Source organism: Morus notabilis, unplaced genomic scaffold (genome assembly GCF_000414095.1).
Source record: "Morus notabilis unplaced genomic scaffold, ASM41409v2 Scaffold1776, whole genome shotgun sequence".
Taxonomy (NCBI): domain Eukaryota; kingdom Viridiplantae; phylum Streptophyta; class Magnoliopsida; order Rosales; family Moraceae; genus Morus; species Morus notabilis.
In genome coordinates this window covers 38,830-61,586 of record NW_010367535.1, presented here as the reverse complement: position 1 = coordinate 61,586, position 22,757 = coordinate 38,830, and the positions used below count along the sequence as shown (strand labels likewise).

At 36.6% G+C, this 22,757-nt stretch overlaps 3 protein-coding genes across 3 annotated transcripts; 1 reads left to right on the top strand and 2 right to left on the bottom strand.

Annotated features, from left to right (window-relative positions):
- Window positions 1–7,536: 7,536 nt before the first annotated feature.
- Window positions 7,537–9,567, bottom strand: LOC21388463 (exocyst complex component EXO70A1). Its single transcript, XM_010112592.1, has one exon. The coding sequence runs from the start codon at window positions 9,565–9,567 to the stop codon at window positions 7,537–7,539; it is 2,031 nt and encodes a 676-aa protein (XP_010110894.1).
- A 1,023-nt stretch (window positions 9,568–10,590) lies between these two features.
- On the bottom strand, window positions 10,591–15,967 carry LOC21388462 (coatomer subunit beta-1). The gene is made up of 4 exons (XM_010112591.2): window positions 13,702–15,967; window positions 12,509–13,021; window positions 11,130–11,215; window positions 10,591–11,024 (listed from the first exon to the last, which is right to left on the bottom strand). Exons 1-4 carry the CDS (start codon window positions 15,754–15,756, stop codon window positions 10,820–10,822), a joined length of 2,859 nt encoding a protein of 952 aa, XP_010110893.1. The 5' UTR covers window positions 15,757–15,967; the 3' UTR covers window positions 10,591–10,819.
- A 1,643-nt stretch (window positions 15,968–17,610) lies between these two features.
- Window positions 17,611–21,885, top strand: LOC21388460 (zinc finger CCCH domain-containing protein 40). The gene is made up of 5 exons (XM_010112589.2): window positions 17,611–17,764; window positions 17,864–17,982; window positions 18,421–18,690; window positions 18,997–19,220; window positions 20,813–21,885. Exons 2-5 carry the CDS (start codon window positions 17,878–17,880, stop codon window positions 21,696–21,698), a joined length of 1,485 nt encoding a protein of 494 aa, XP_010110891.1. The 5' UTR covers window positions 17,611–17,764; window positions 17,864–17,877; the 3' UTR covers window positions 21,699–21,885.
- Window positions 21,886–22,757: the final 872 nt, after the last annotated feature.

Here is a 22,757-nt window from a genome sequence, read left to right as displayed (position 1 = left end):
GCTTGTAAAAAATGTCATGGAGAAGCTTTTCTAGAGAACTTAACAATATGGATATTTTGCACACTTGACTTGATTCTATTGTTCTCTATATATTTAGCATAAAGTTTTTTTTTTTGTTGATGGAATGTGTGTAGATGAGCATAATTATAAAAGAAAAAAGGTATATAGATAAGAATATTGATCACTAATATTTGGATTTGTTTCTTTGTTAGATCAAATTACTTACATTGAGTCTGGTGATTATGTGGCCTACAATAATGAGAAGGGTGGAGTCATTTAGAGAATTAAAAAAAATGGAATTATTGATTTGGATAATGAGCTCTACTCAGTTCTAGATTGGATATCTACAAAGGCAATGCTCACTTCGTGACTTGCTGATGCAATTAAGACAAGTATGAACTCTGGGTGGGAAGTGATGGTAGTTTTGCTCAAAAGATACATTGTTCCGATCTCCCATTGCCAATAGGAAACGTCCTCTTCTTGAAGCAAGTTTAAAATGTAAAGGAGAAAGATAATTTACCACAATTTTGAGAGTAAAATGTATATTTTATTTAGTCTTTTATGATAAATTAGATTGTATATGTGGATTACTAACTAATGCTCTTTTTTTTTTAACTACGTATTGTCAATGAAAAAAAGAAAAAAAAAACTATTATAAATTTAATGTTAGATACCTTAGCACCAAATCAAGTTTTTATTTTTTAATTTAAACAAGTATTTCTTAATAACAAACAAATTTTTATATGTTTCCTTTCTTATTTAAATTTGTTTTTTTTTCAAGTTAAACAAGCATTATGTTTTTCTTTTTCTTTTTTAAGTTAAACAAGTATTTTTAAATACCAAAAATAATTATATATATTTAAGTTTCATACCATGTCTATTTTGGTCATTTTAACTACCCATAGCAATTCAACCACATAATTTATCAAACGTTATTACACTGATTTTGAAACCAGCACAGCTAGTATAACTATCATTTACCAAACACTCTGCTGCTTTTTATAACAACTGCTTATTCCTTCAGCACAGCTAAAAGTAATTTTTTTAAAATCTACAGCACTACTAAACTAAGCCTTAATCTATTTTTTATACATCAAAAGGTGTTTTGAATTATTTTAAAAAATTGAGAAGCACTTTAAAATAAAGTATATAGTTCGAAGGGTATTTATGAAAATAATCCTCAAAAGTTTTAAGAAATCGGTTTTCTTATGTTGAGGTCCTTTTAAAATAATAAATGACAAATTTACCATTCTTATTAATTAAATAAAAACTTGTTTTAATTCATATTCTTAAAAACAACGTCACGCTAATAAAAAAAGGCCAAGTGAGAGGGAAAAAAAAGGTTAACACCTCCGGTTTGTTCTTGTTTACGTATACTCGAAATTTTTGCTTGCCCCGATTTCACAACCTATGTCAAAAACACATTAATTTCGCATACCACACTATAAGTAAAACTAGTGAAATAAAACAAAAAAAAGGTTAGGACAAATTTTATTTTTCCCCCGAATGGTAATCACTTTGCCTCCTAAATTTATAAAAAGTGAGCTATTCACCTCTCAAATTTTAAAATGTTAATAAAAATGCCCTTTCTATATGCAAGAATAAAAAATTATTTTAAATTAAAAATCTTATCATTAAGGTAAAATCTAAATTATCCTTCACATTAAATAAAAAATTTCTTAAAATTACAGTTATACAAATTGTTTTAATTTATTTTGTTGTCTATTTAAATTAGTGTTATTTTGTCTTGTTAATGACCTTTTTTATTAATAATTTCATTGTCTTTTAAATTAATTTTTGTTTTTTAAAATTTTTTATTTTATTTTAGTGTATTTTTATTTAAATTTATTTATAATATTTTTATCTGGATAGTATTAAAAATTTGTTGAAAAACGGTGTTAAGACAGGATAAAAATCAGACCACAAATCAATTCAAAATTAATAATTAAAAAATAAAACGAAAATTCTTTTCAGCCGTTAGATCAAGAAGACCAACGGTTCTGATCGGGAGCGTGAAATACACGCGCAGAAAGCCTCGCGTCTAGCGAGTGGGGAGGAACAGACGTGTCAGCATCGCAGCAGATGGGCCCTACCTTTCTCCCTCAGTACAATTAGAAAACGACATGTGGTAGCCCGTTTGGTTCATGAATTAGAACCATGAGATTAGAACCATTTTCAATTTACATGTATTTTTTATAAGAAAAAATAGTATAATAAACTATGAACCATGATTCGAATTAAAGAGAATGAATCCTTCAACCAAACGGACTCTTTTGTGTCATCCTCTGCTGCGTGCTAAGATGAGCTCGATTTTTTATGTTTGACACATGGCCTGTCATTTTCGCTAGTTAATTGAAACTGGATGCGTGGATATCACATGTTAGATCACCGAATCGGCTAGCGACCCGTGGCTTTTCTGTGAGGCCTACCGCACCAGATTTCTTTATCCAAACAGGGGAAAAAAACTGAACGAAACGTTTCGTGCAAAAACCCATTCCCCATTAGTAATGTTGTATAGATGTATAGATTATTGGAAGAAGAATTTCCCATCGCGGATCCGCCGTCGCGCCACCGTCAGCGAGCTCCGTCGCGCCACCACCACCTAGCCTCGTCGCACCACCGCCAGCGAGCCTCCTCGTGGATCCGCCGTCGCACCCCGTTGATTCGCCCCCTTAACCGCGAGCATCCCCAAATCTCCCTTCGTTGCCCAAATTTCTTCACTTTTTCTTTTTTTTTTTTTGGCTCTGCATTTCTGGGTTTTGTGTTTCATTTTTAAATTTGTTGAGCTGAGTTTACTTTCTGTGTGTTTTTGGACTGATTGGTTGCTGAGGATATGTTGGAAACGGTTTCTTTTTGTGCTGCAAAATTTTTTTTTTTGGGTTGAAAATCCGATTGAGCTTCTATTTTTATTTGCGCTTATTGAGTTGCAGCTTCTTTTGTTGTTGAGTAGCAATTTTTTTTTTTCTTGAATGAAAAGAATTTTCTTCGTTAAGCTATTTGTTGAGTCACAGACTTGGCCATCTTCTCTCTCCCTTTTCTACCTGCTTTGAGTTGCAGCTTTTTTGGTTGTTGAGTTGCAGATTCTTTTTCTTTCTTGGTTGAGTTCTTAGGCACTGTTTTTTTGTTGATTCGAGTTTAGAATTCGAGTTTTATTATAGTAAAAAGCTCTCAAAAACAATCACATCTAATTTTTTTATTATAATAAAAAATTCTCACACAATATCACATCTCAACTCAAATTAAAAACTTAAATTAGCGAACCGAACGCCTTTAGAGTTGCATATTACTCTTTGATGTTAACAAGGAATTTTGCACGTGGGTTTTTATTATTAATTTCTTTGACAATAAGAGTGGGTCAGGTAGATGACCAGAATTATAATTTTAGATTTTGGTTCAGAATCAATATTTATTTATAATGATTTTGAATTATGATTCAGAATTAGTGTTTGATAAATAATTTTAAATAATGATTCAGAATTTAATGTGATATTTTAAATTAGCTCAAATTATGATTCTAAAATTATCTTTTTTAATTCAAGGTGATTCAAACTCCTTGATTCTGAATTATGATTTTAAAATTATGATTTGAACTTAAAATCATGAATCATGATTATAATTTTAAATTTATTATTAGAATCACTTTATTTAAATCTTCATATTAAACGAACCCTAAAAATTTTAACTTAAATTAAGTTTTTTTAGTTTAATTTAGTGCCACATGTAATAGAAGGAACATTTTTATTAATGGAGATGAATAGACCATTTTTGAAAGTTTAGGACAATTTCCAATGCCATTTAGCAACTGTAAGTAATAATTCAATCTAAACATATCAATACTCTCGCAAGTACCGAAAAATGTAATCACAGACTCAGATTATAAAAACTCATCGAAGAAGATTTGCATATAAATAAAATACTCAAATTGGCGAGACTGCAACAGAGGACAACGATCTAGTAATTTTACATAGGGCTAGTAATTCGTGTTTACGTGTCGTGTTTAGGTCGGTACGATTATGGCACGATACGATTATAATAAACATGATACGATTAATAAATGTGTCAGAAATCTAAACACGAACACGAAATGCTAATAACACAGTTAACACGACACGACACGCGAACACGATTATTAAACGTGCCGTGACGGGGCGACACGAAAAAAACACGTTTATTACCCGTTTATTACCCAACTAGCAAAAGTAGTGGAATTTTATATTGTATTCAAAACTATATTAATTGACTACTTAACATCACTTATAGTTAAAATCATACATAATAGCCAACACACATTAAAATATCTAAATATCAAACATACACACACACACACACATATATATATATATATATAGATTATCAAGTATATATGTTTTAAAACATACCAATTACCAAACATCTAAAAAAGTTTGAAAACATAACCAAGTACATTTAAATAAGTTTGAAAACAAAACCAAACATTTGAATATTTAAGTGTATAAAACATAAAATAAATATAAGAAAATGTCTACAATGACTACTATTCATATCAATGATTAACTGTATAGGAAGACTAGAGTTCTTTTTTTTCTCATTTTCCTTTCAGTATCTTTAGACCAATAAATTCAAGTGAACAGATAAAATTTAGTTTCTCATGAGGCAATATGCTTATTAATAAAAGAACCTAAGGAAGCATTGAAATGTCGATGAACAATATTATCTCTTCATAAAACTCTATCACACTAAAAAAAATGCAGTTGCCACATCGGCAAGTACAAAACTTGACAACCTTGTGCAACATAGAACAAGAGTAGCAGAGTAAAAAAATTGAGAACAGAAAAATACCTTGTCAATCTTACCAGGATTACTTATTCTGTCTCGTCTCTTTTGCTAAAGAAAAATTGAGAATAGAAAAATACCTTGTCAATCTTATTTGCTAAAGAAATGAGAAATACCTGAAACGGTGGGTGAGAGAATGAGAGAAAGAGAAGCCTCCAGAGACTGAGTTAGAAGTAGGGTTTTGTCTATATATATATATATATCGGCTTAATAAACGGGTTGGCCCGATAACGGCACGTATAACTAAACGGGTTAAGCGTGTTAAACGAACTGACACGAATCTAGCCCATTTATTTTTATATTATTCGTGTCAGCCCGTTAACGACCCAATTAATAATCGTGCGGTCTAAACCCATTTATCTCGTGTCGTTTTCGTGTTGTTTCATCGTGTCGTGTTCGAAATTACCAGCCCTAATTTTACTGAAGAAAGAGTCATGAGATCAGAATAGCTGAGATCGGAGGTGCGAGTTCTAAAGATCACGACAACAGAGAGAGAGAGAGAGAGTCGCAGATCGAAGTCTCCGAGATCGGATGCGTGGGTTCCGGAGATATCGACGTTGCTCGGTGTTTCGTGTCTCGCTGTTGTCGCTGTCATGTCGAGATTAGAATAGCCGATATCGAAGGTGAGAGTTCCGAAGATCACGACGGTAGAGAGAGTGAGTCACCGAGATCGATGTGTGGGTTTTAGAGATCTCGACAGTGCTCGGTGTTTCGCTTCTCACCATAGCTGCCATCTTGTCGTCGACACTGCGATCTGGTCGAAGAAGCATAGAAAGAAAGAAGAGAGAGGCGGCAGAGAGAGAGTTTGGGGTCTAAGAGAAGCAGAGAAACAAAGAAACCCTAGTTGGTAAAATTGAAAATGCATAATTTATTTTAAAATAAATAAGAGAAATGTTATAATTTATCAACATTTAAACAATATGCTATTTACTTCAAAAAGATAGGTGAAAAATGCTATTTAGTGTATTTTTCCCTGTGTTGGTGTTTTTTTCATATCACATTTGCTTCTTATGTAACATGCAACATTAGTGTGTTTTTGACATAGGTTGCAAAAACAAAGTGCCTGTTTGGAATCCTTTTTAAAAACGTTTTTCAAGGACCAAAAAATGAAAATACTCTGAGATACGCGTTTAGCACCGCATCGTATGAAAAGTAAAATTGAAAACGTTTTCTAATTATTCCCTAAAATACCGAGAATTTGAAAACGATTCATAATCGTTTTCCTTTCCCAGTTTCATTTTCCCCCATCTCAATCCTGCTCCAAGAGCACGACAATGGTGATCCACGTCACCAGTGTCGCCAACACCATCACTGCCAAAGCCCCCACCATCCCCGCCAGAGCCGCCACCATCGACACGACCTCGAACACTGCTATGAGAAGCACGGACGCATAAAGAGCGGGCCAACCGAAAGTTGACGACGACAATTTCAATTGTAGATTGTACCAAGAAAGTACGGATTTGAGAAAATTTCAAGAGGAGGTTAGGATTATTGCGTATACTAGGACAAATATGCATACCCATGTTCGCCTTTTGCTCATGACTCTTAGGAATAATGTGTACGATGAAGGTGTTCTTTCTTGTTCTTCTTCCAGGTTATCTGCCATGGAAAAAGCTTCACTTGTTTTTATTTTTTTTTTGTGGGTTTGATTTTCGGTTTTCTTTTGATAACTCTAGATATTTTGAGGAAAAAAGATTAAAGAATTTTACTTTGTGTTGCTATGTTCTATTGGCTTTGTTTTGTTTTGTTTTTTTTTTTTTTTTAGTTGGTGGGATTTCGGAATTTGGGTTTTGTGTGTTGTCGGTGTTAGTGATTTTCCTTTACCTCTCTCAGAGCTGTGCGTAAGTACTATGTGTGGTAATTGGTATCCTAATTATTTACTATTTACGTATGTTACGACAACTGAAAATGTATATATTATATTAATTATTAGTGTATTGATTGAGGAGTTTATTAATTATTTAATATATCATTTCAAATATTATTACATGTTTTCAAAAATGTAAAACTAAATGCAGTTTCAGTTTTTTTTTTTTTTGTATTGAAAACAATCTCTGAATAAAACTACTAAACGCATTTTCAGAAATGATTCTTGCATGAGATTGAAAACATTTTCATTTCCATTTTCATACAGAAAATAAAATCATTTTAGAACGAATTCCAAACGCACAAAAATTTTACAAAAATTTGGAGCCATGGGCCAAGAAAGCCGAACAAGAGTTTTTAATAATATTTTTCACCTGCTAGTGTTTCATATTGTTAAATGTGCGAATTATTTTATTTTCTACATAGGTCGCAAAAAATGAGGGAGGGTATGAAAATTTCGAGTCATGGCCAAGAAGGCCAAAACCGGAGGGGCATCGCACTTCACTAATGTTTCTTACTATACCTTAATGAGTAACGTTATTGTGGATTTCACATAAGCATGTGAAAATTTCTGAGTAGCAAGGACTTGAACACCTTTAAATGCTATAAATAACATAGGCATGTGGGAAATTACATAGATAACATGATCCTGCACGGTATTTTAATGGAGTATTGACAATCAGAAAACACCCGTGTACTTACATTCAAGAATAATAAGCCCTAATTTTCCCTGTAATCTTCTCTTTATATTGTTGAGGAAGAAGGGTAACAATAATACCACACAAGTGTGAGATTAACAGTACAATAAATTAACTATATTTGCCTTTTTTCAGAACCAGAGAAAAAGAGCATTGAGTGTCACATAGCAGTTAGAGTTAATCGGAACTGATTGATAAAAACATTCTTAATTTTACCGATTAACCGCGCATTTTTGTTGCCCCAATACTTGCTTAGCTTTGGCTGAAACAGACAACTCAGCTTACTCTCCAAACTCTTTGGAGAGTGTTTGACATACTTACCAGCGCTAGCATCTTGTTCAACCGAATCCCTGTAACTTTGTACGTAGCTCCTGTAAACCGGAACAACTGCCTGCACCAAGAGCTGGCAGACATTTTGCCTCAAGCTTTCGTCCGAGATTACCCAGTTCGAGTGTTTCGCGTACCTTTCATCGAAAGCCTCGTTGAAAGCCTTGAGCCTTTTCTTGTCGAAATCCTGATCAGCTTCTCTAACAACTGGATTAATCGAAATCAAACCTTTTGGTCGGCTTAAAAGGGGCAAAATCTTTTCCCAGCTCTCCTTCAAGTAGAGGGCTGCATAGTAGTCCTTGTATTGCTCATGTGCTGATAACCAAGAATCTCCCATTATATCTCCAAGCTTTGTTCCTTTCAAGTTGCAAAAGTGGCAGTGGTTATTCATCATGAAAAGGTAGGAGAGCGATTTGTCTGCATAAACCAATGACCACGCATCCAAATTTATCCCGATTTCCTTCATTATGTTGTAGAACTGGTTTGAAAGAAGTTCCCCCTCATAAGTCTCTTGTTTCCATCTTTGATGGATTGTCAGAACCTCGATCAAGGTCGGCCTGTAGTCATCACCAAGAAGTTGATTACAATAGTCAGTCATGAATATCACGAGTCTCGGGACACTACCATTTGAAGGAGGAGAAAGTCGCCTCTGCAATCCCACTTGAACGGGGAGTTCCCAGAAGATGTCACACGCACCATCTACAACTTTCTTGATAAGATCCCTTGTCAAGGCTTGAATTTCTGAGCAAGCTGCATTTCCAAAAAGCCGGTTGAAGTCCGATCTCAGATTGTTCAGAACTTTAAAGATGCCCAACAGCTTCAGGAGCTTCATGGGATCTTTTCTTATATTGGTAATTTCCTTTCCAAATCGGAGGAAAGAAGCAATTCCAGACTCCATAGCAATATTTGCAAAACAAACCATCCTAACATCTGATTCAATCTTCTCAAAGACTAATGTACAGAGCTCATACTCGCCCTCAAAGATATGTTTCACAGCCATCTCCAAGTGTTTGCCCCACCGCTCAATGTAAGTCTCTATTGTCTGCATATCATCGATCTCTGATGAGGGCATATCAAGATAATCCAAATCAAGAGCTTTTAACCTCCTCCTAGCATTTGCGGCTCGAACTTCAATAAACAATGGTATGCACTTTCCAAGTCGATCATTAGCCTTTAACCGCTCAATTATGATTTGAAGCTTTTTAATCACTGAAGCTGGCAAAAGCAGCATGGCTTGTTCACCAACAAATGATAATGGGGGCTCAATAGGAATCAGATCAGTGTTCTCTGTTAATAGCTTTCTAAACTCATTTTCAAGCTTGTCTAATGCAGCTGAAAATGACCCTCCGTCAAGACGGGCACGTCTCTCCGTGTCATGTAACTCCTCTAAGATGATCAAAGACTTGTTCAATTTTGAGAGGTAATTCGCATTGGCAAATGGAGAGATGCTTTCCAGGGGTTCAAGAATATCTTCCAACCACTGAATGGCTAACCCACAGTTGCTGGCAAGAAATCTTAGTCCTTCTTCAAGTCTTTTCATGACAGATAAGTAAGTGAAGAGATCAGTGTGCGGGTCAGACAAGGATAGTGTCCTGTCAAGCTCACAAACAGCATTGTAGACTCTCAGAACTGCCGCAGCAGGGCCAATAACACAGTCAATATCGTTCCTGACAGCGACATATGTGCTCTTGTGCATAAGAATTGATCCAACTTCGGCTTCCAAAGATGGTAATCTTTCGTTGATCTCCTGCAATCTTGAACCTGTTTCGTCTAATGAAGAAGCTACTTCTTTAGATTTCTCTAGGCTAGCCTTGAGTAAATCTCTGGCAGCTTCAATTTTCTCGATGTTTCCCAACTCAGCCATTGCTAAAAATGTCCCTACTTTGAATTCCCAGTGGTTGATTCAACTACCATCTGAGCCTTTTATACTGAACTTAGATAAAGATTCTAGTTGAAACTAAAGAAATCTCTCTCTTTTGTTGTTTCTTCTTCGTTACTCTATTTACTTTCTTCTTACCAAACTCACCAAAACAAGTAAAAACAAGACTACCAATCTTCAATTGCTCAACCAAAAAAAAAAAAAAAAAAAAAAAAAAAAGGACTACCAATCTTCAAACCAGACCTCACTTGCAAAACAAACATCTGTTGGAAGCGTCAACCACTAAGCAAATATATGTCTTTGGACTACTACAAACTAAAGATAGTCCAAAGCACAAGGAAATTAGTTATTTATAAGCCTGTAAGCAAAGAAAATAAGTCCCTTTTCGTGAACAACACCGCAAAAAGTAGTTTTAAGGCATTGTTTTGTACTAGATTGTTTTGCCATAACCTACCAAAGCTCCTGCCAAAATTTTTTCATCGGCATCCTAATGAAATACAAATAATTTCAGTAACTCGAAAGGGTTAAAACACATATGAAGGAAAGATTGGTCCTTTTTTTTTTTAGTAATTATTTTAGTTTTTAATTAATTAATGATGAGGGCCATTTTAACATTTTATGTCTCAAAAAAAGCCTGAAGGTACCAAAAAAGAATTTCTAAAACGTCGAGATACCCACTTCATATTATTAAAAAATACAAAGTACCGAACGCATAGTTAGATGTAACACAAAGTACCAAAATCAAATTTTGACATCGTTCATTTCACCGATTCGAGTTTTCAGTTTTAAGTTTCTACAGTAAAAAGCTCTTATAAAATGTCACATCTCAACTCGAATTAAAAACTCGAATCCGCAAAGTGAACGAGGCTTATGTCTTTTATTTTCTATTTTCCAGAGAGAAATCAATATGTACGAACCATTTGTCAGAAAGAAACGATATATAATAAATGCAGGCAAAACTTTGAAAATATATTTATGCTCAAAAAGTATTGCTACAAACTTGCTGTGAAAATTTAACAGCCAGAGATCCAAGATACAATTATTTTCTCATTGATAGGCTCGTCTATTTGAATCTGTAAGAAATTCAAAGTAAGTAGGGGAAGAATTGATAATAAAACTGAGTCTCAGTAGAATATAACTGCGAGATGGAAAGTTATGTGGATCATGTTGGCAAAATAGTGACTAATGATTTTGAACCAGGAAAAAAGAAGCTGCAAAACTAAGGCAACGAGTCCGATTATGCGGCGCCCTTCTGCTTCAAGGTGATCTTGTCCCCAAGACTCAGAGCAATACCTTGAGTTTTACTTCTTATCCTGATGTATCCACTCAGCTTACCATCTGTTTGTTTCTCGATACTTAAATTCACCAATGCATCCTCACCAAAAACGCTCTTCGCATACAAGTTAGCCGCAAGGAATCCACACTCGCCTTCCAGTGCAGACCTAATTCCCATTTAGCAAGGGACGAAGGCAGAAAAGATGAGACAAAAGTTAGTGATTTGTCCAAAGGAAAATATAAAAGGAGTGATGGCAGGTACTAGAACTTACGGAGGAGTCAAACACTTCATATTTGTTGACTTTATAATGTGGTCCAAGAATTCCTTCTCGTCTTGAATAATGGTATTTACAGCGACCTGGATGAAAGAAAAGAATTGTGTAAGTAGAGCCAAATACATACAGGGAAGCATGGGTTACAGACTACAGACAGAGCAGCAGGGAACAAATAACAAAAGAATATATGGCATGTTTAGTTCACTAATTCGAGTTGAGATGTGACTTTATGTGAGAACTTTAGACTGTAGTAAAAAAGTTAGATGTGACTGTTTCTGAGACCTTTTTACTGCAGCAAAGCTCGAATCGGTGAAATGAACGGGACTATAAAATATTTCCAGATTACCTACTGAATGGGAAACAAACATAGGTCCAACAACTAAATATTCATGTTAGATGCATGTGCACAGTTAACAAGAAGGAAACACACTTCACCAAAAAATACCCAAGTTTACCAACATAAATAAATAAGAGTCTGTTTAGTTCGTTGATTTGAGTTTTTAATTTGAGTTGAGATGTAACTTTATGTGAGAGCTTTTTACTGTAGCAAAAAAATTAGATGTGACTGTTTCTGAGAGTTTTTTATTGTAGCAAAATTCGAATTCAAAACTCGAGCCTAAACAATTGCAAAGATAATCAAGCGGTACCCTAAGTACACTAAAAGCTTAGGTAAGAGAGGAAGTGATTCGTAGTCAGCGAACCCCATTATGCCTAAGACAAGATAACTCAGTTCTAGGCAACGCCATTAGTTTGCCAAATATGAATGATACACCTGACCAACTCATTCCAATGACCCGTCATTATCATCATCATCATTATTATTATTATTATTATTATTATTATTATTATTATTTTATAAGAAACAAGAGAATATTATTAATGAAAGAAAAGTACAACGGGATAAAAAGTAATTTAATAATGACACTATGAAAGACCAAAAACGAATATACCATATAATAGTATCAGGACTAAGGTATCGCCGTGAATATAATACCCCAACACAGTCGCAATCACAATCACTAGGTTGTCAAATATGAAAACACAAGAAAAAAAGACAAAAGGTTTTTTATCTTCTATTTTCAGCCAAAAAAAAAAAAAGAAAGAAAGAAAGAAAGAAAGAAATAGAAGCTTCGTGTTTTGAAGAGCAAGTCCTGCTATCATCAAAAATAGACATGAACATCACAAGTTATAGAAATAAACTGTCACACAATTATTAGCACCAAAGAGAAACGCATGCTTCAGAGTCAGCCTAAAGTATTTCACTAGAGAAATGTTTATATAATCATTTTAATGATGATAAAAACAATAACTTAATAATGAATACAGTAAATATAAACATAATGGCAACAAGGTAAATGAGAAAAATATTGATGTACCTTATTCTCCCACTCGAATTCAGCCCACATTGTTCTAAATGCCACATCAGCGCAAGATGCAGGAGAGATGTAATCCATTATATCAATATGGATGTCATTGAGGACAATTACCATCCTATCATGCACATTTGAAGAAGTCTCGTATACAATATTGCCAAATATGACCCCCGTTTCAGTTGAAGACACCTTAATATTTGCTTTTATCTGTTTGCTTGATTCAGGAGCTAGAGTATAGTTCTGTGGACGCTCCACGAGTTTGAGATCACCCATCGTCGCCAACTCCAAGCACAAATTCTGGAGAGTCTCCTTGGTACGATTGATAACAGTGACATCAAGTACAATATCATAATGATGAACTGTAACATATGCTTCGGCATAAACAGGATCGCTGAATCCTGTGAGCTGAAGAATGCGATTAAGTTTATTTGCATCATCTCCGTCTTTGGTGAACTCTCCTGTAGCACGTTTGAGATCATCTTGGACCTCATCCTCCAACTCAAGCTGGCTCATACCCTGAAACATACGCAAGTATAAGAAAATCACACTAAACTAACACTATGGTAGTATATAGCGAAGAGGAAGACAGGCTGACAGAATAAGCCAACTCAAAACTCTTGTCAAACACAAAAGAAAAATATTCAGAACCTTGGAAAAGCATCAGTAGAAGAACATTTCTCATTTGGCAGTTATTAGCAAATGGACAGATCACAGAAAACACAAGCCAAACTCATGATAGCTTGGTAAAACATGACATTTATACATGTAATATGGTACCCGCACGGCACACACCATCTATATATGTTATTTGTTAACCAAATGGATCGCTTGGTAAAACATATAAGTAATATATGTTATGTGTTACACAGATTCACGCACACACCAATTTGAAAGAGTCAGAGGCAGGGAGGTAAGTAGTTTAAAAAATAAAAATAAAAAGAAGAGAGGCTCTAATCAACCTCACTTGGCCCTTCAAAGGACAAAGATAACGTCAAATGGCAAGAAACTAGAAATCAGCAGTATTACCATAGGCATAAGTGTGCAAGGAAAATATATCAGAGCCAAGGGAGTACAAATTCATGGCAAAATATAAATATTACCACAATTACTGTGGAATAATGGAAACATCAAAAGAAATCAAACACGTTACCTAATTTTATAACGAGTAAGAGACAAAATGAGCCAGTGTGCATTACCTTCCTGCTCTTCAAATGGTAGAAATCGATGAGGTCATCTGGTTGTGCATTAGATACCTGGGCCTTTGCTTTTAATTCCTCTGTTTCCCGGCGTTGTTTATCCGCAAGCATTTTCACAAAGCTTTCTCTGCAGGACTGCAGCCATATCTTTCTCACAACATCACCTGTATTACATAGTAATCTGATACAGAGTACAATCCTATCATGAGAGTCATTATCTATTGGTTGCGGAAGAACCCATGACTGACCCAGCTGCAGCATAGAGACCATAATCAACAGAGCCTGTGTTGTTGTTTTGTTAACTTCAGTTTTAGAAGGCTGGACCTCTTCCAATCTCAAGACGAGCTTCGTCAAAGAGCAAGCCACAACAGCCCCAAGGAAAAAGTCACCCGAAAGAATAAGAGATCTCAAGTTTCCTGTAGAAGCCAAGGATCCTTGTACAAGTGTGGGAGGGGACATGGCAGTTTCTAATACAGCACTCTGGGTGGCATAGGTTCCATCTGCGAGAACCACCGGCCTCCTAGAAGATACAGTGGCGGAGCTCACAGGCTGGGAGGCCTTTTGTTGAGTATCTTGGCCCTCCCCTTCCTCTGATGTGGCCGTGAAAAACGGGAGGTCCCCAAGACACTGCTTAATGGTTGCAATTCCACTCTCAACTTCGGACAGCGAGAGGCAGTACTCACCGATAATCCAAAGAGCACAAGCGCACACCCTCGAGGCGCGAATCTGGTAAAAAGTATCGAGCAGCCTCGTTATAATAGAAACACGCAGCTTGGGATTGGTCTCAATAATCTCACGCACAAAAACAGCCACATCGATGGCGGAAGCGACATTGGTGTCACCCAAGAAATCCATCAAAAGATGCACAACAGTGCTGGCAACCTCAGGGAACTTGATGGCGCAGGTGTGTATGGCCTGCACCAGCATCTGCCTATACTCTCCATTCTTCTCATGCTCGCCGCTTTGAGTCTTGACAACCTCCTTCTTCAACAAAAGAACAACCTCATCGACATTCCTGTGTGTTATCAAATCGAGTACGATATCCAGGGTCTTCCTCCTAATGTCGAGATTAGGAGTGGAAAGGGCCCTGAGGACATCCATGACAAGCTCAACCATGATCTCCCTATGGGAGGCCTTGAGCTCATTAAGGCGGTCGAGGACAATGAGCTTGACATTGTTATCGCTCTGGGAGAGCAGAAGCTGGCAGTAAGTGGAGGCAGCAGCCCGAACGGCGGTGGGGGCGGAGGAGAGGGAGACGAGGGTGGTGGCACATTCATAAATCACGGCAGTTGAAGGGGAATTCAACAAAGAGATAATAATCTTAATATACTTGCCCTTCTCAGACTTATTAACCCTACAGACCTTCCTAATCAATTCCAAAACAACCATCTGGAGCTGCTCGCCCCAGTCATTGATTCTATCAACATTGGTAAAGAGATAATTGAGAGCCCGGTCCTGGGCGCAATTAAAGAGCATGAGAAAGGCATTGCGCTTACTGGAAGGGTCTTGCTCGGTGGAGAGGAACTTTTCGACGATCTCCGGCGCATCGACGAGCAATTGGTCGCCGTGGGGGAGGCGGAAGACGGACATGACGGCGAGGACGGCATTGCGGCGGACGAAGGGATGGCGATGCTCCAAATTGGAGAGAATGGAAGGGATGAGAGGCTCGACGATCTCGGCCTCGTTGAGGCGGCAGAGGAAGCGGAGAGTGACGCCGCGGATATACTCGTTGGGATGCTGGAGATTGTTGCGGAGGTTCTGGCAGATGAGGATCATCTCCGGAAGGATTTTGCCTCGGGAATCGGTCTTGTCAATGATCTCCAGGTAGAGAAGGAGAAGTTTCTGGATGGTGTGGTCCTCAGAGGGGAGAACATAGCGGATGATGGTGATGAACAGCTGGGGAATCGTCTCGCCATTAAGGAGGAGCATTATCGCCTTCTTCAGAGCCTCGATCTTCACTTCGACATCGTTTCCTTCCAAAGCCTCTTTGATTTCGTTCGCCAGCGCCGGCGTCCCCTTGTCGAAGTACACCAGTAGGCTACAAGACTTCTCCATTGTTAATCTCAGATCTGAGAAATCTGAATCCGATCTCCCAATTCTCCTCTCAGATCTGCACAATTCCAATTGTTTCTTTTCTAACAACTATACCGTCGACTGTGATTTGTATGTGAGAGTTCTTCAAAGCCGCATCTAGAGGAGGAGGCGGAGGAAGGAGAAGAAATGGAAATGGAGATCTGGAAGATTAATTGCTGGGACGGGTTAATTTGGCGTTGAGCAACGCGTGCGGATCGGGTCAGGTTTAAAACATTATTTTTTATTCCTCACATATTTTATAGTGAAGTAAAAAATTATTTTTATTTCAATTTTTTATTTTTAATTGTGTTAAACACTATTTTTTTCTTATTTTTATTTTTTCTTTCTTAAAAAATATGAAAAATAAAAACAAAATCAACTTTAAACACAGTCATTTTATTGTATTCGGATCATCCAATCCAAATGAACATATCACATCATAAATTAGCTCAACGAATTCCAACTAATTAGTAATGACAAATTAACTTCAATAAAACAATACATATATATAAGTAAATTCATGTATTAAGAAATGCTCAATCTGTAAATCCATCTAAAATCTTTGAACCAATTGAATTGGACAGATTGACCAATTCACGGATTCCATGAAACACACTTTTTTTCTTGAGGAGATATATAACAAGGGACGCAATGATTGGCATGGTGGTGCATTATGGTTGCAAATCCGGGGGAATCGGACTCCATGGCTATAAAGCTCAGTGAGTAAAATTTTAAGTTCCGTTAATTTTACCGATTCGAGTTTTATTACAATAAAAAGTTTTCAGAAACAGTTATATTTAACTTTTTTATTACAGTAAAAGGCTCTAACATAAAGTCACATTTTAATTTGAATTAAAAACTCGAATCAACGAACTAAACAGACCCTTAAACTAACAATATGGCACCATTTATAACTACCTTGCAAATTGTTGATTTTAAGTCAATATATCTCTTGAATTATTACTTTTGAGTAAACTTATCTCATATATTTTAAAAGATTAGAGAGCGACAAATTGACACAAAATGGAACAAGTTGCATAGTTTAAGGATGTGATTTACAACATTTCAAATTTTGAGTGCCACAATGAGGCAAATTGCATAGTTCATGGTGTGATTGCAACCTTTCAAAATTAAAAGAGTCAAAATGAGATAAGTTACATAAGTCTCGTTCACTTCACGGATTCGAATTTTCAATTCGAGTTGAGACGTGATATTTTCTGAGAACTTTTTACTGTAGCAGAAAAAGTTAAATGTGACATTTTCTGAGAGCTTTTTACTGTATAAACCTAAAACTGAAAACCCAAATCGGTGAAATGAACGAGACCTAAGAATGTGATTTGCAGCTTTCAAAGTTTGAGAGTTAAAACAGGACAAATTACATAATTCATAGGTCAAAGGTGAAATTAACCCAAAAAATATTTATTTAATAAAATAAAATCATTTCAAACTCATTATTATATTGAAACATATTGTTAATATCTTTTATTTTTAATAATACTAAAATAACATCTCAATATTTTAGAAAATATTTTGTGGTACTTTAAAGTTGATTTTTAAGACGTAAAATATTATTTCTACTATTTTATTTAATTTGTCTTTAATCTATTATTACAAACTTATTAAAAATACTTAGAAAACCATAAATGACCCCAAAAATATTTTTAAATATGAACTTATGAATTCTAAAAAAGAATTTGACCTTATTCAATTCAACAATCTAAGTTTTTAATTTAAATTGTGATATAATTTTATGTGAGAATTTTTAACTCTAACAGAAAAATAATTAAAAACTCAGGCCTTTAAACTCAAAAGTGGAATAAAAACGCTCGAAGCATTCACCCATCGTTTCTCTGTGGAGCCCCCGCTCGCAAAACCCTTTTTCCCACCTCCATATCTCATCGTCTCCGTCGGCCACCCAAATCGCTGAAACTTGGAGCCTCTCCGTCCGAATTTCGATCGTCGATCCACACAACCCTCGCCGACACCGCAGGTAGGGTTTCATCGATCCACACTTTTCTTTTCTTTTTTGAAGATCAATTTACTTATTTGTTTCCATTCTAATGGTGGGTTTCGAATTTTATTTCTTCAGGGATTTAATCTGCCATGGCACACAGATTGCTTAGAGATGCAGAAGCTGATGGTTGGGAACGCTCCGATTTCCCCATAATCTGCGAGTCTTGCCTCGGAGACAATCCTTATGTTCGCATGGTAATTTTATTTCTCCTAAAACCCATCTATTATTTTATTAGTTACGAGGTTTATTTTTCTTTTGATTTTCATGCCACCTCTTAATTTCCACAGTTGAATTTTTAACCTCTTTTGATTTTTAGATAGAACTAGGGCAGGGTATTATGTAATTGGTCGAATTGAATTTTGCACAAATTGAATATCTACTTTTATTGTGATAAATCATTGCACGAACATGGAGGATTACTATAATTATTATTATTATTTTTGGATCTTTTCCAAATACGAGAACACCCAAAAAGATATGTGTTTGCTTGGTGCTTCAGTGAATTGATTTTTCTTTTTTGTTAATTTATTTTCTTAAAAAAAATGGCTGTGATGTAATCCTTTTTCAGTTTCATGAGATGAGGTGTTTAGTTGCAAAAATGTTATTCGTGTACATTTGTGTGTGGAATACAGACAAAAGCAGATTATGACAAGGAATGCAAGATTTGTACGCGACCATTCACAGTTTTTAGATGGAGGCCCGGCCGCGATGCAAGATTCAAGAAAAGTGAGATTTGCCAGACATGCAGTAAGTTGAAAAATGTCTGTCAAGTTTGCCTTCTGGATTTGGAATATGGGTTGCCAGTCCAAGTCCGAGATACTGCTCTGTCCATCAATTTGAATGGCGCTATTCCCAAGAGCGATGTGAACAGGGAGTATTTTGCTGAAGAGCATGACCGCAAGGTATGTTTATTTTTGTTTTAGTTGTTAACTTATAGTAAAGAGGAGCACTAGCTACAAGAAGAAATACATTAATAGGGTTCCAAGTAACGGATTCTAGTCTTTAACATGGATTTTCTATGGATTGCGTCGATTTGGTTGTCTGAGGAGATTATTTAGCTAGTTCATTCTCATGCTGTTTCTTGGATAATTTTAGTTTTGATGAGATGGAACTATTTCTTTTTGTTATCTGTTACCCTCCTATAGAGGGATGTATTCATTTAAGTTTTTTTTTTCCTTCCCTCAATATGGTGTGTTGCTTAATTGCAGGCCAGAGCTGGTATAGATTATGAATCTTCATATGGAAAGGCGCGCCCAAATGACACCATTCTGAAGCTGCAAAGAACAACACCATATTACAAAAGGAACAGAGCCCATGTCTGTAGTTTCTATATTCGGGGTGAATGCACGAGAGGTGCTGAGTGTCCTTACAGGCACGAGATGCCAATTACCGGGGAGTTGTCACAGCAAAATATAAAAGATCGCTACTATGGGTATGTTGACAATGAATAATTTCTCCACTCCACTATTGATATGGATATTTTTCTGATGTTGTTCCCTCCCTGATTCTCTGCTTGATGGTTTATAATTTTTCTGGTTTTGAGTTTGTGTGTGTGTGTGTGTGTGTGTGTGTGTGTGTGTGTGTGTGTGTCAGTACCAATCATTTTCTTAATTGTACTGGGATTACATGCCATATGCTCATTCGTTTGGTAACTTATGTTTGCAAAATCACACATGTTTGTTTATGGTGGACGTTTGCTATTCCTGCTTTAGATGTTGGAATGACATCATTGCTATGTTTGATATCAAACATTTTTTAAGGCAGTATCTCATTCCCAAGAAGAAGGGATCACATATGAGTATTTTTTTCTTTTTTAATGTGGATGAAAGATGTTTTTTCACTTTATGGCTTATCTTATAGTCGCTTTGTTTGCTTCTTTTTGCACCGTGTTGTGTTAGTCTTTGATTTCACAAGTGTATTTGACCTCGATTCAATGGGTTGACAGACACTACACCAAATTTTCTGTCTTGGTGATTATTTGGTAATATTCACTGCATTCACTACTTTGAATTATCAAGAGGGTTGTAGGCTTCAGAAGTATTTTTATTAGTTATACCCACTTCCTCCCAATCCCTTTCTGCCAACTGAACCCCCATTCCCATAGTGACCCATAAAAAGTTATCCATAAACATAAACTGGCATAAAGGGGCTGAGTTTTGCACAGCTCTGGCTATCTGTTTTATTTTTATTTTTTATTTTTTGCCAATGTCTTGTTTCTTGTCCACCATCAAATGAGCTAAGCCCAGTGTCTTGGGGCTGTACTTTGTGTATCCCAGTTGGTCTGTTCTGTTTAGTTTTGTTCTTCCGGTTGACGTTTTCTAGTCGAGGTATGCTCTTTTCCAAGGAGGGCCTTTCTTTCTGTCTCTTCAGCAACTTTATTATTTCCATTTATGTATTTAGTGGCGGGGTATGCTCTTTTCCAAGGAGGCCTTTCTTTCTGTCTCTTCTGCAGCTTTATTGTTTCCATTTATGTATTTTGTGGTGGAGCCACGCTCACCTCAGTGGGTTCATGTGTTCCCATTGAGATTTTGTAATTCTTTTTATTACCCGCAAATATTTTAATTGTGCCCCTCTCAATTTAGAAAATCATAACTGCCCTCAATATAAAACCATATGCCCAGTTAGTAATAGAGATTTTTAATTATGCCTCCACTGGAAAAAATTTTGGCTCCGCCATTGCATTATTTGTCTCTTACAAAAGAAAAGGATTAAATGGAGCCATGTCAGGTGGATCTCAATAGATGTAAAGTCGTCATTCTCCTGTTTGTGACATGTTTTGTTTTTATTATATAGTTCAAGATCTGTATTCTGAAGGAAGACTTCCTGCTGAACTCCTTTCTCTGTATCTCAATCTCTTGTGTTAAATTCACCCATCGAAGCACATTATAGCTTCACAAGACATCTTTATACCTGCATCTACAATATGCAGGGATTTAGAATTATGTTATGACATGATTTCATCTTAATTATCTTCAGTGCCAATGATTATGATGTTTACATGTAATTCATCTTCACTGTGTACAGAGTCAATGATCCTGTGGCTCTGAAGCTGCTCAACAAGGCTGGAGAGATGCCCTCTTTGGAGCCGCCCGAGGATGAGAGCATCAAAACCCTTTATGTGGGCGGGCTTGATGCGAGAATCACCGAGCAGGATTTAAGAGATAACTTCTATGCTCATGGCGAGATTGAATCTGTTAGGATGGTGCTACAGCGAGCGTGTGCCTTTGTAACCTACACTACTAGAGAAGGAGCAGAGAAGGCTGCAGAAGAGCTCTCTAATAAACTAGTAATAAAGGGTTTGAGGTTGAAGCTTATGTGGGGAAGGCCTCAAGCACCAAAACCAGAGACAGACGCTTCTGACGAAGCGAGACAGCAGGCAGCAGCTGCTCACGGTGGGTTGCTGCCTCGAGCTGTCATATCTCAACAGCAAAATCAAGCTAATGACCAAGCTGCACCACTGCACTACTATAACATTCCTCCCCCACCTCAGCCGGAGAGAAACTTTTATCCTTCAATGGATCCTCAAAGAATGGGTGCCCTTACTCATTCGCAAGAGGGTGCTTCTAGTGGGTCGACAGGGTCAGGTGAGAACAAACCTGGGCAAGAGAAGCAGCAACATGCGCAGCATTTTACTTATCAACCTATGCCTCCCCCGCATGGCCAATATCATCAGAAATACTATCCCCCGTATGGGTATATGCCTCCTCCACCCCCACCTTATCAGCAGTACCCTCCACCATATCATTCTGCAATGTCTCCACCTCAACGCCCTCTATTGAACCAGCAGTTTCAACATTCAGCTGCTCCAGGTTCGACGCTATCAGGATCAGCACTGTCAGTATCTACCCCCCCAGCATCTGCTGCCTCAGGGTCTGCGCCATCAGGATCTAACCCTACAACGTCGTCATAGCTATGAAACCTGCATAGATGTGTTCTTTTCATAGTGTAATATATTTTGTTTAGTCGTTCAACTGTCAACTGGCCTTGCACTCCAGATTTTCGAGATCTCTGTGGTCATTATGGATCATTTTCAATTTGATTGGTTACTAGTACCTTTTTAACTTTTTTCTATGCATTATGTTGGTGATTGTTGAATTTATCTGGTACTATCTATTACAGAAAATTGAAAAAATAAATAAAAAAATGACCGGCTTAGATCGTGTATTAGCGGCCAATCTACGTTAGAAGAGAAGGTTCCGTGGGAACAATTATTTATTTCTATTTTCAGGTACCTCATCTCTTTTTTTTCAAAGAAAAAAAAGAGAAGACATGTGGGGAGAAATGACAAGACGATATTGGAACATCAATTTGGAAGAGATGATGGACGCAGGAATTCATTTTGGGATAAGCAATCTGTCTTTTTAGAGCTATCGACCAACGAAATTTTTTTTTCTCATGATAGGTCCTATTCCTAATAAAAAATATAGTGAATTTACATTTTCTATTCTTTTTCGGACCCCGCTATTAAGAAAGACGTTCACTTCTTAAAATAAATTTTAGTAAGCAATTTGCCAACTCGGCTTAGGTCCCTAATATGTTTCCTGTAGAGTTGGTGGAACGTGGTGAATTTTTTTTTTTAGAACCTTAACGTTGGCTTGGCGAACACAATTTCTTTGCTTTGGATCATTCAAATAAATATCTATGTTTGTGGTATGGACTAAAATTCCTATTTAAATATCTACGTTACGTATTCAGTGAAAGATTGGTTTGACTCTAGAATATCTTCTACTTTACTTCATCTTCAGATTTAAGATGCTTGAAGTTGGTCATATTCATAATACAGACGTAGACAACGATCGTAAGAAAGTTTCAATTTGTTGTGAAATCAGCTCATGACTTCCGTTTTCTGTTCACATGGATTGTAGATCCCATTTGCAGGGTTGTCGGTGCATCATGGGCAACTTTACGGATTTGAATCTTCAACATTCTTGAGACTGCCCACTCGTGAGTAAGTCTAGCCGCAACCTAC

Coding starts and splice junctions, on each gene's coding strand:
- LOC21388463 (XM_010112592.1), bottom strand. CDS start 9,567: ATGGCTGAGTTGGGAAACATCGAGAAAATTGAAGCTGCCAGAGATTTA.
- LOC21388462 (XM_010112591.2), bottom strand. CDS start 15,756: ATGGAGAAGTCTTGTAGCCTACTGGTGTACTTCGACAAGGGGACGCCG. Junction 11,216..12,508: donor AATTCGAGTGGGAGAATAAG/GTACATCAATAT, acceptor TCTTTCATCCAG/GTCGCTGTAAATACCATTAT. Junction 11,025..11,129: donor ATGAAGTGTTTGACTCCTCC/GTAAGTTCTAGT, acceptor AATGGGAATTAG/GTCTGCACTGGAAGGCGAGT.
- LOC21388460 (XM_010112589.2), top strand. CDS start 17,878: ATGGCACACAGATTGCTTAGAGATGCAGAAGCTGATGGTTGGGAACGC. Junction 18,691..18,996: donor CTGAAGAGCATGACCGCAAG/GTATGTTTATTT, acceptor GCTTAATTGCAG/GCCAGAGCTGGTATAGATTA. Junction 19,221..20,812: donor ATAAAAGATCGCTACTATGG/GTATGTTGACAA, acceptor CACTGTGTACAG/AGTCAATGATCCTGTGGCTC.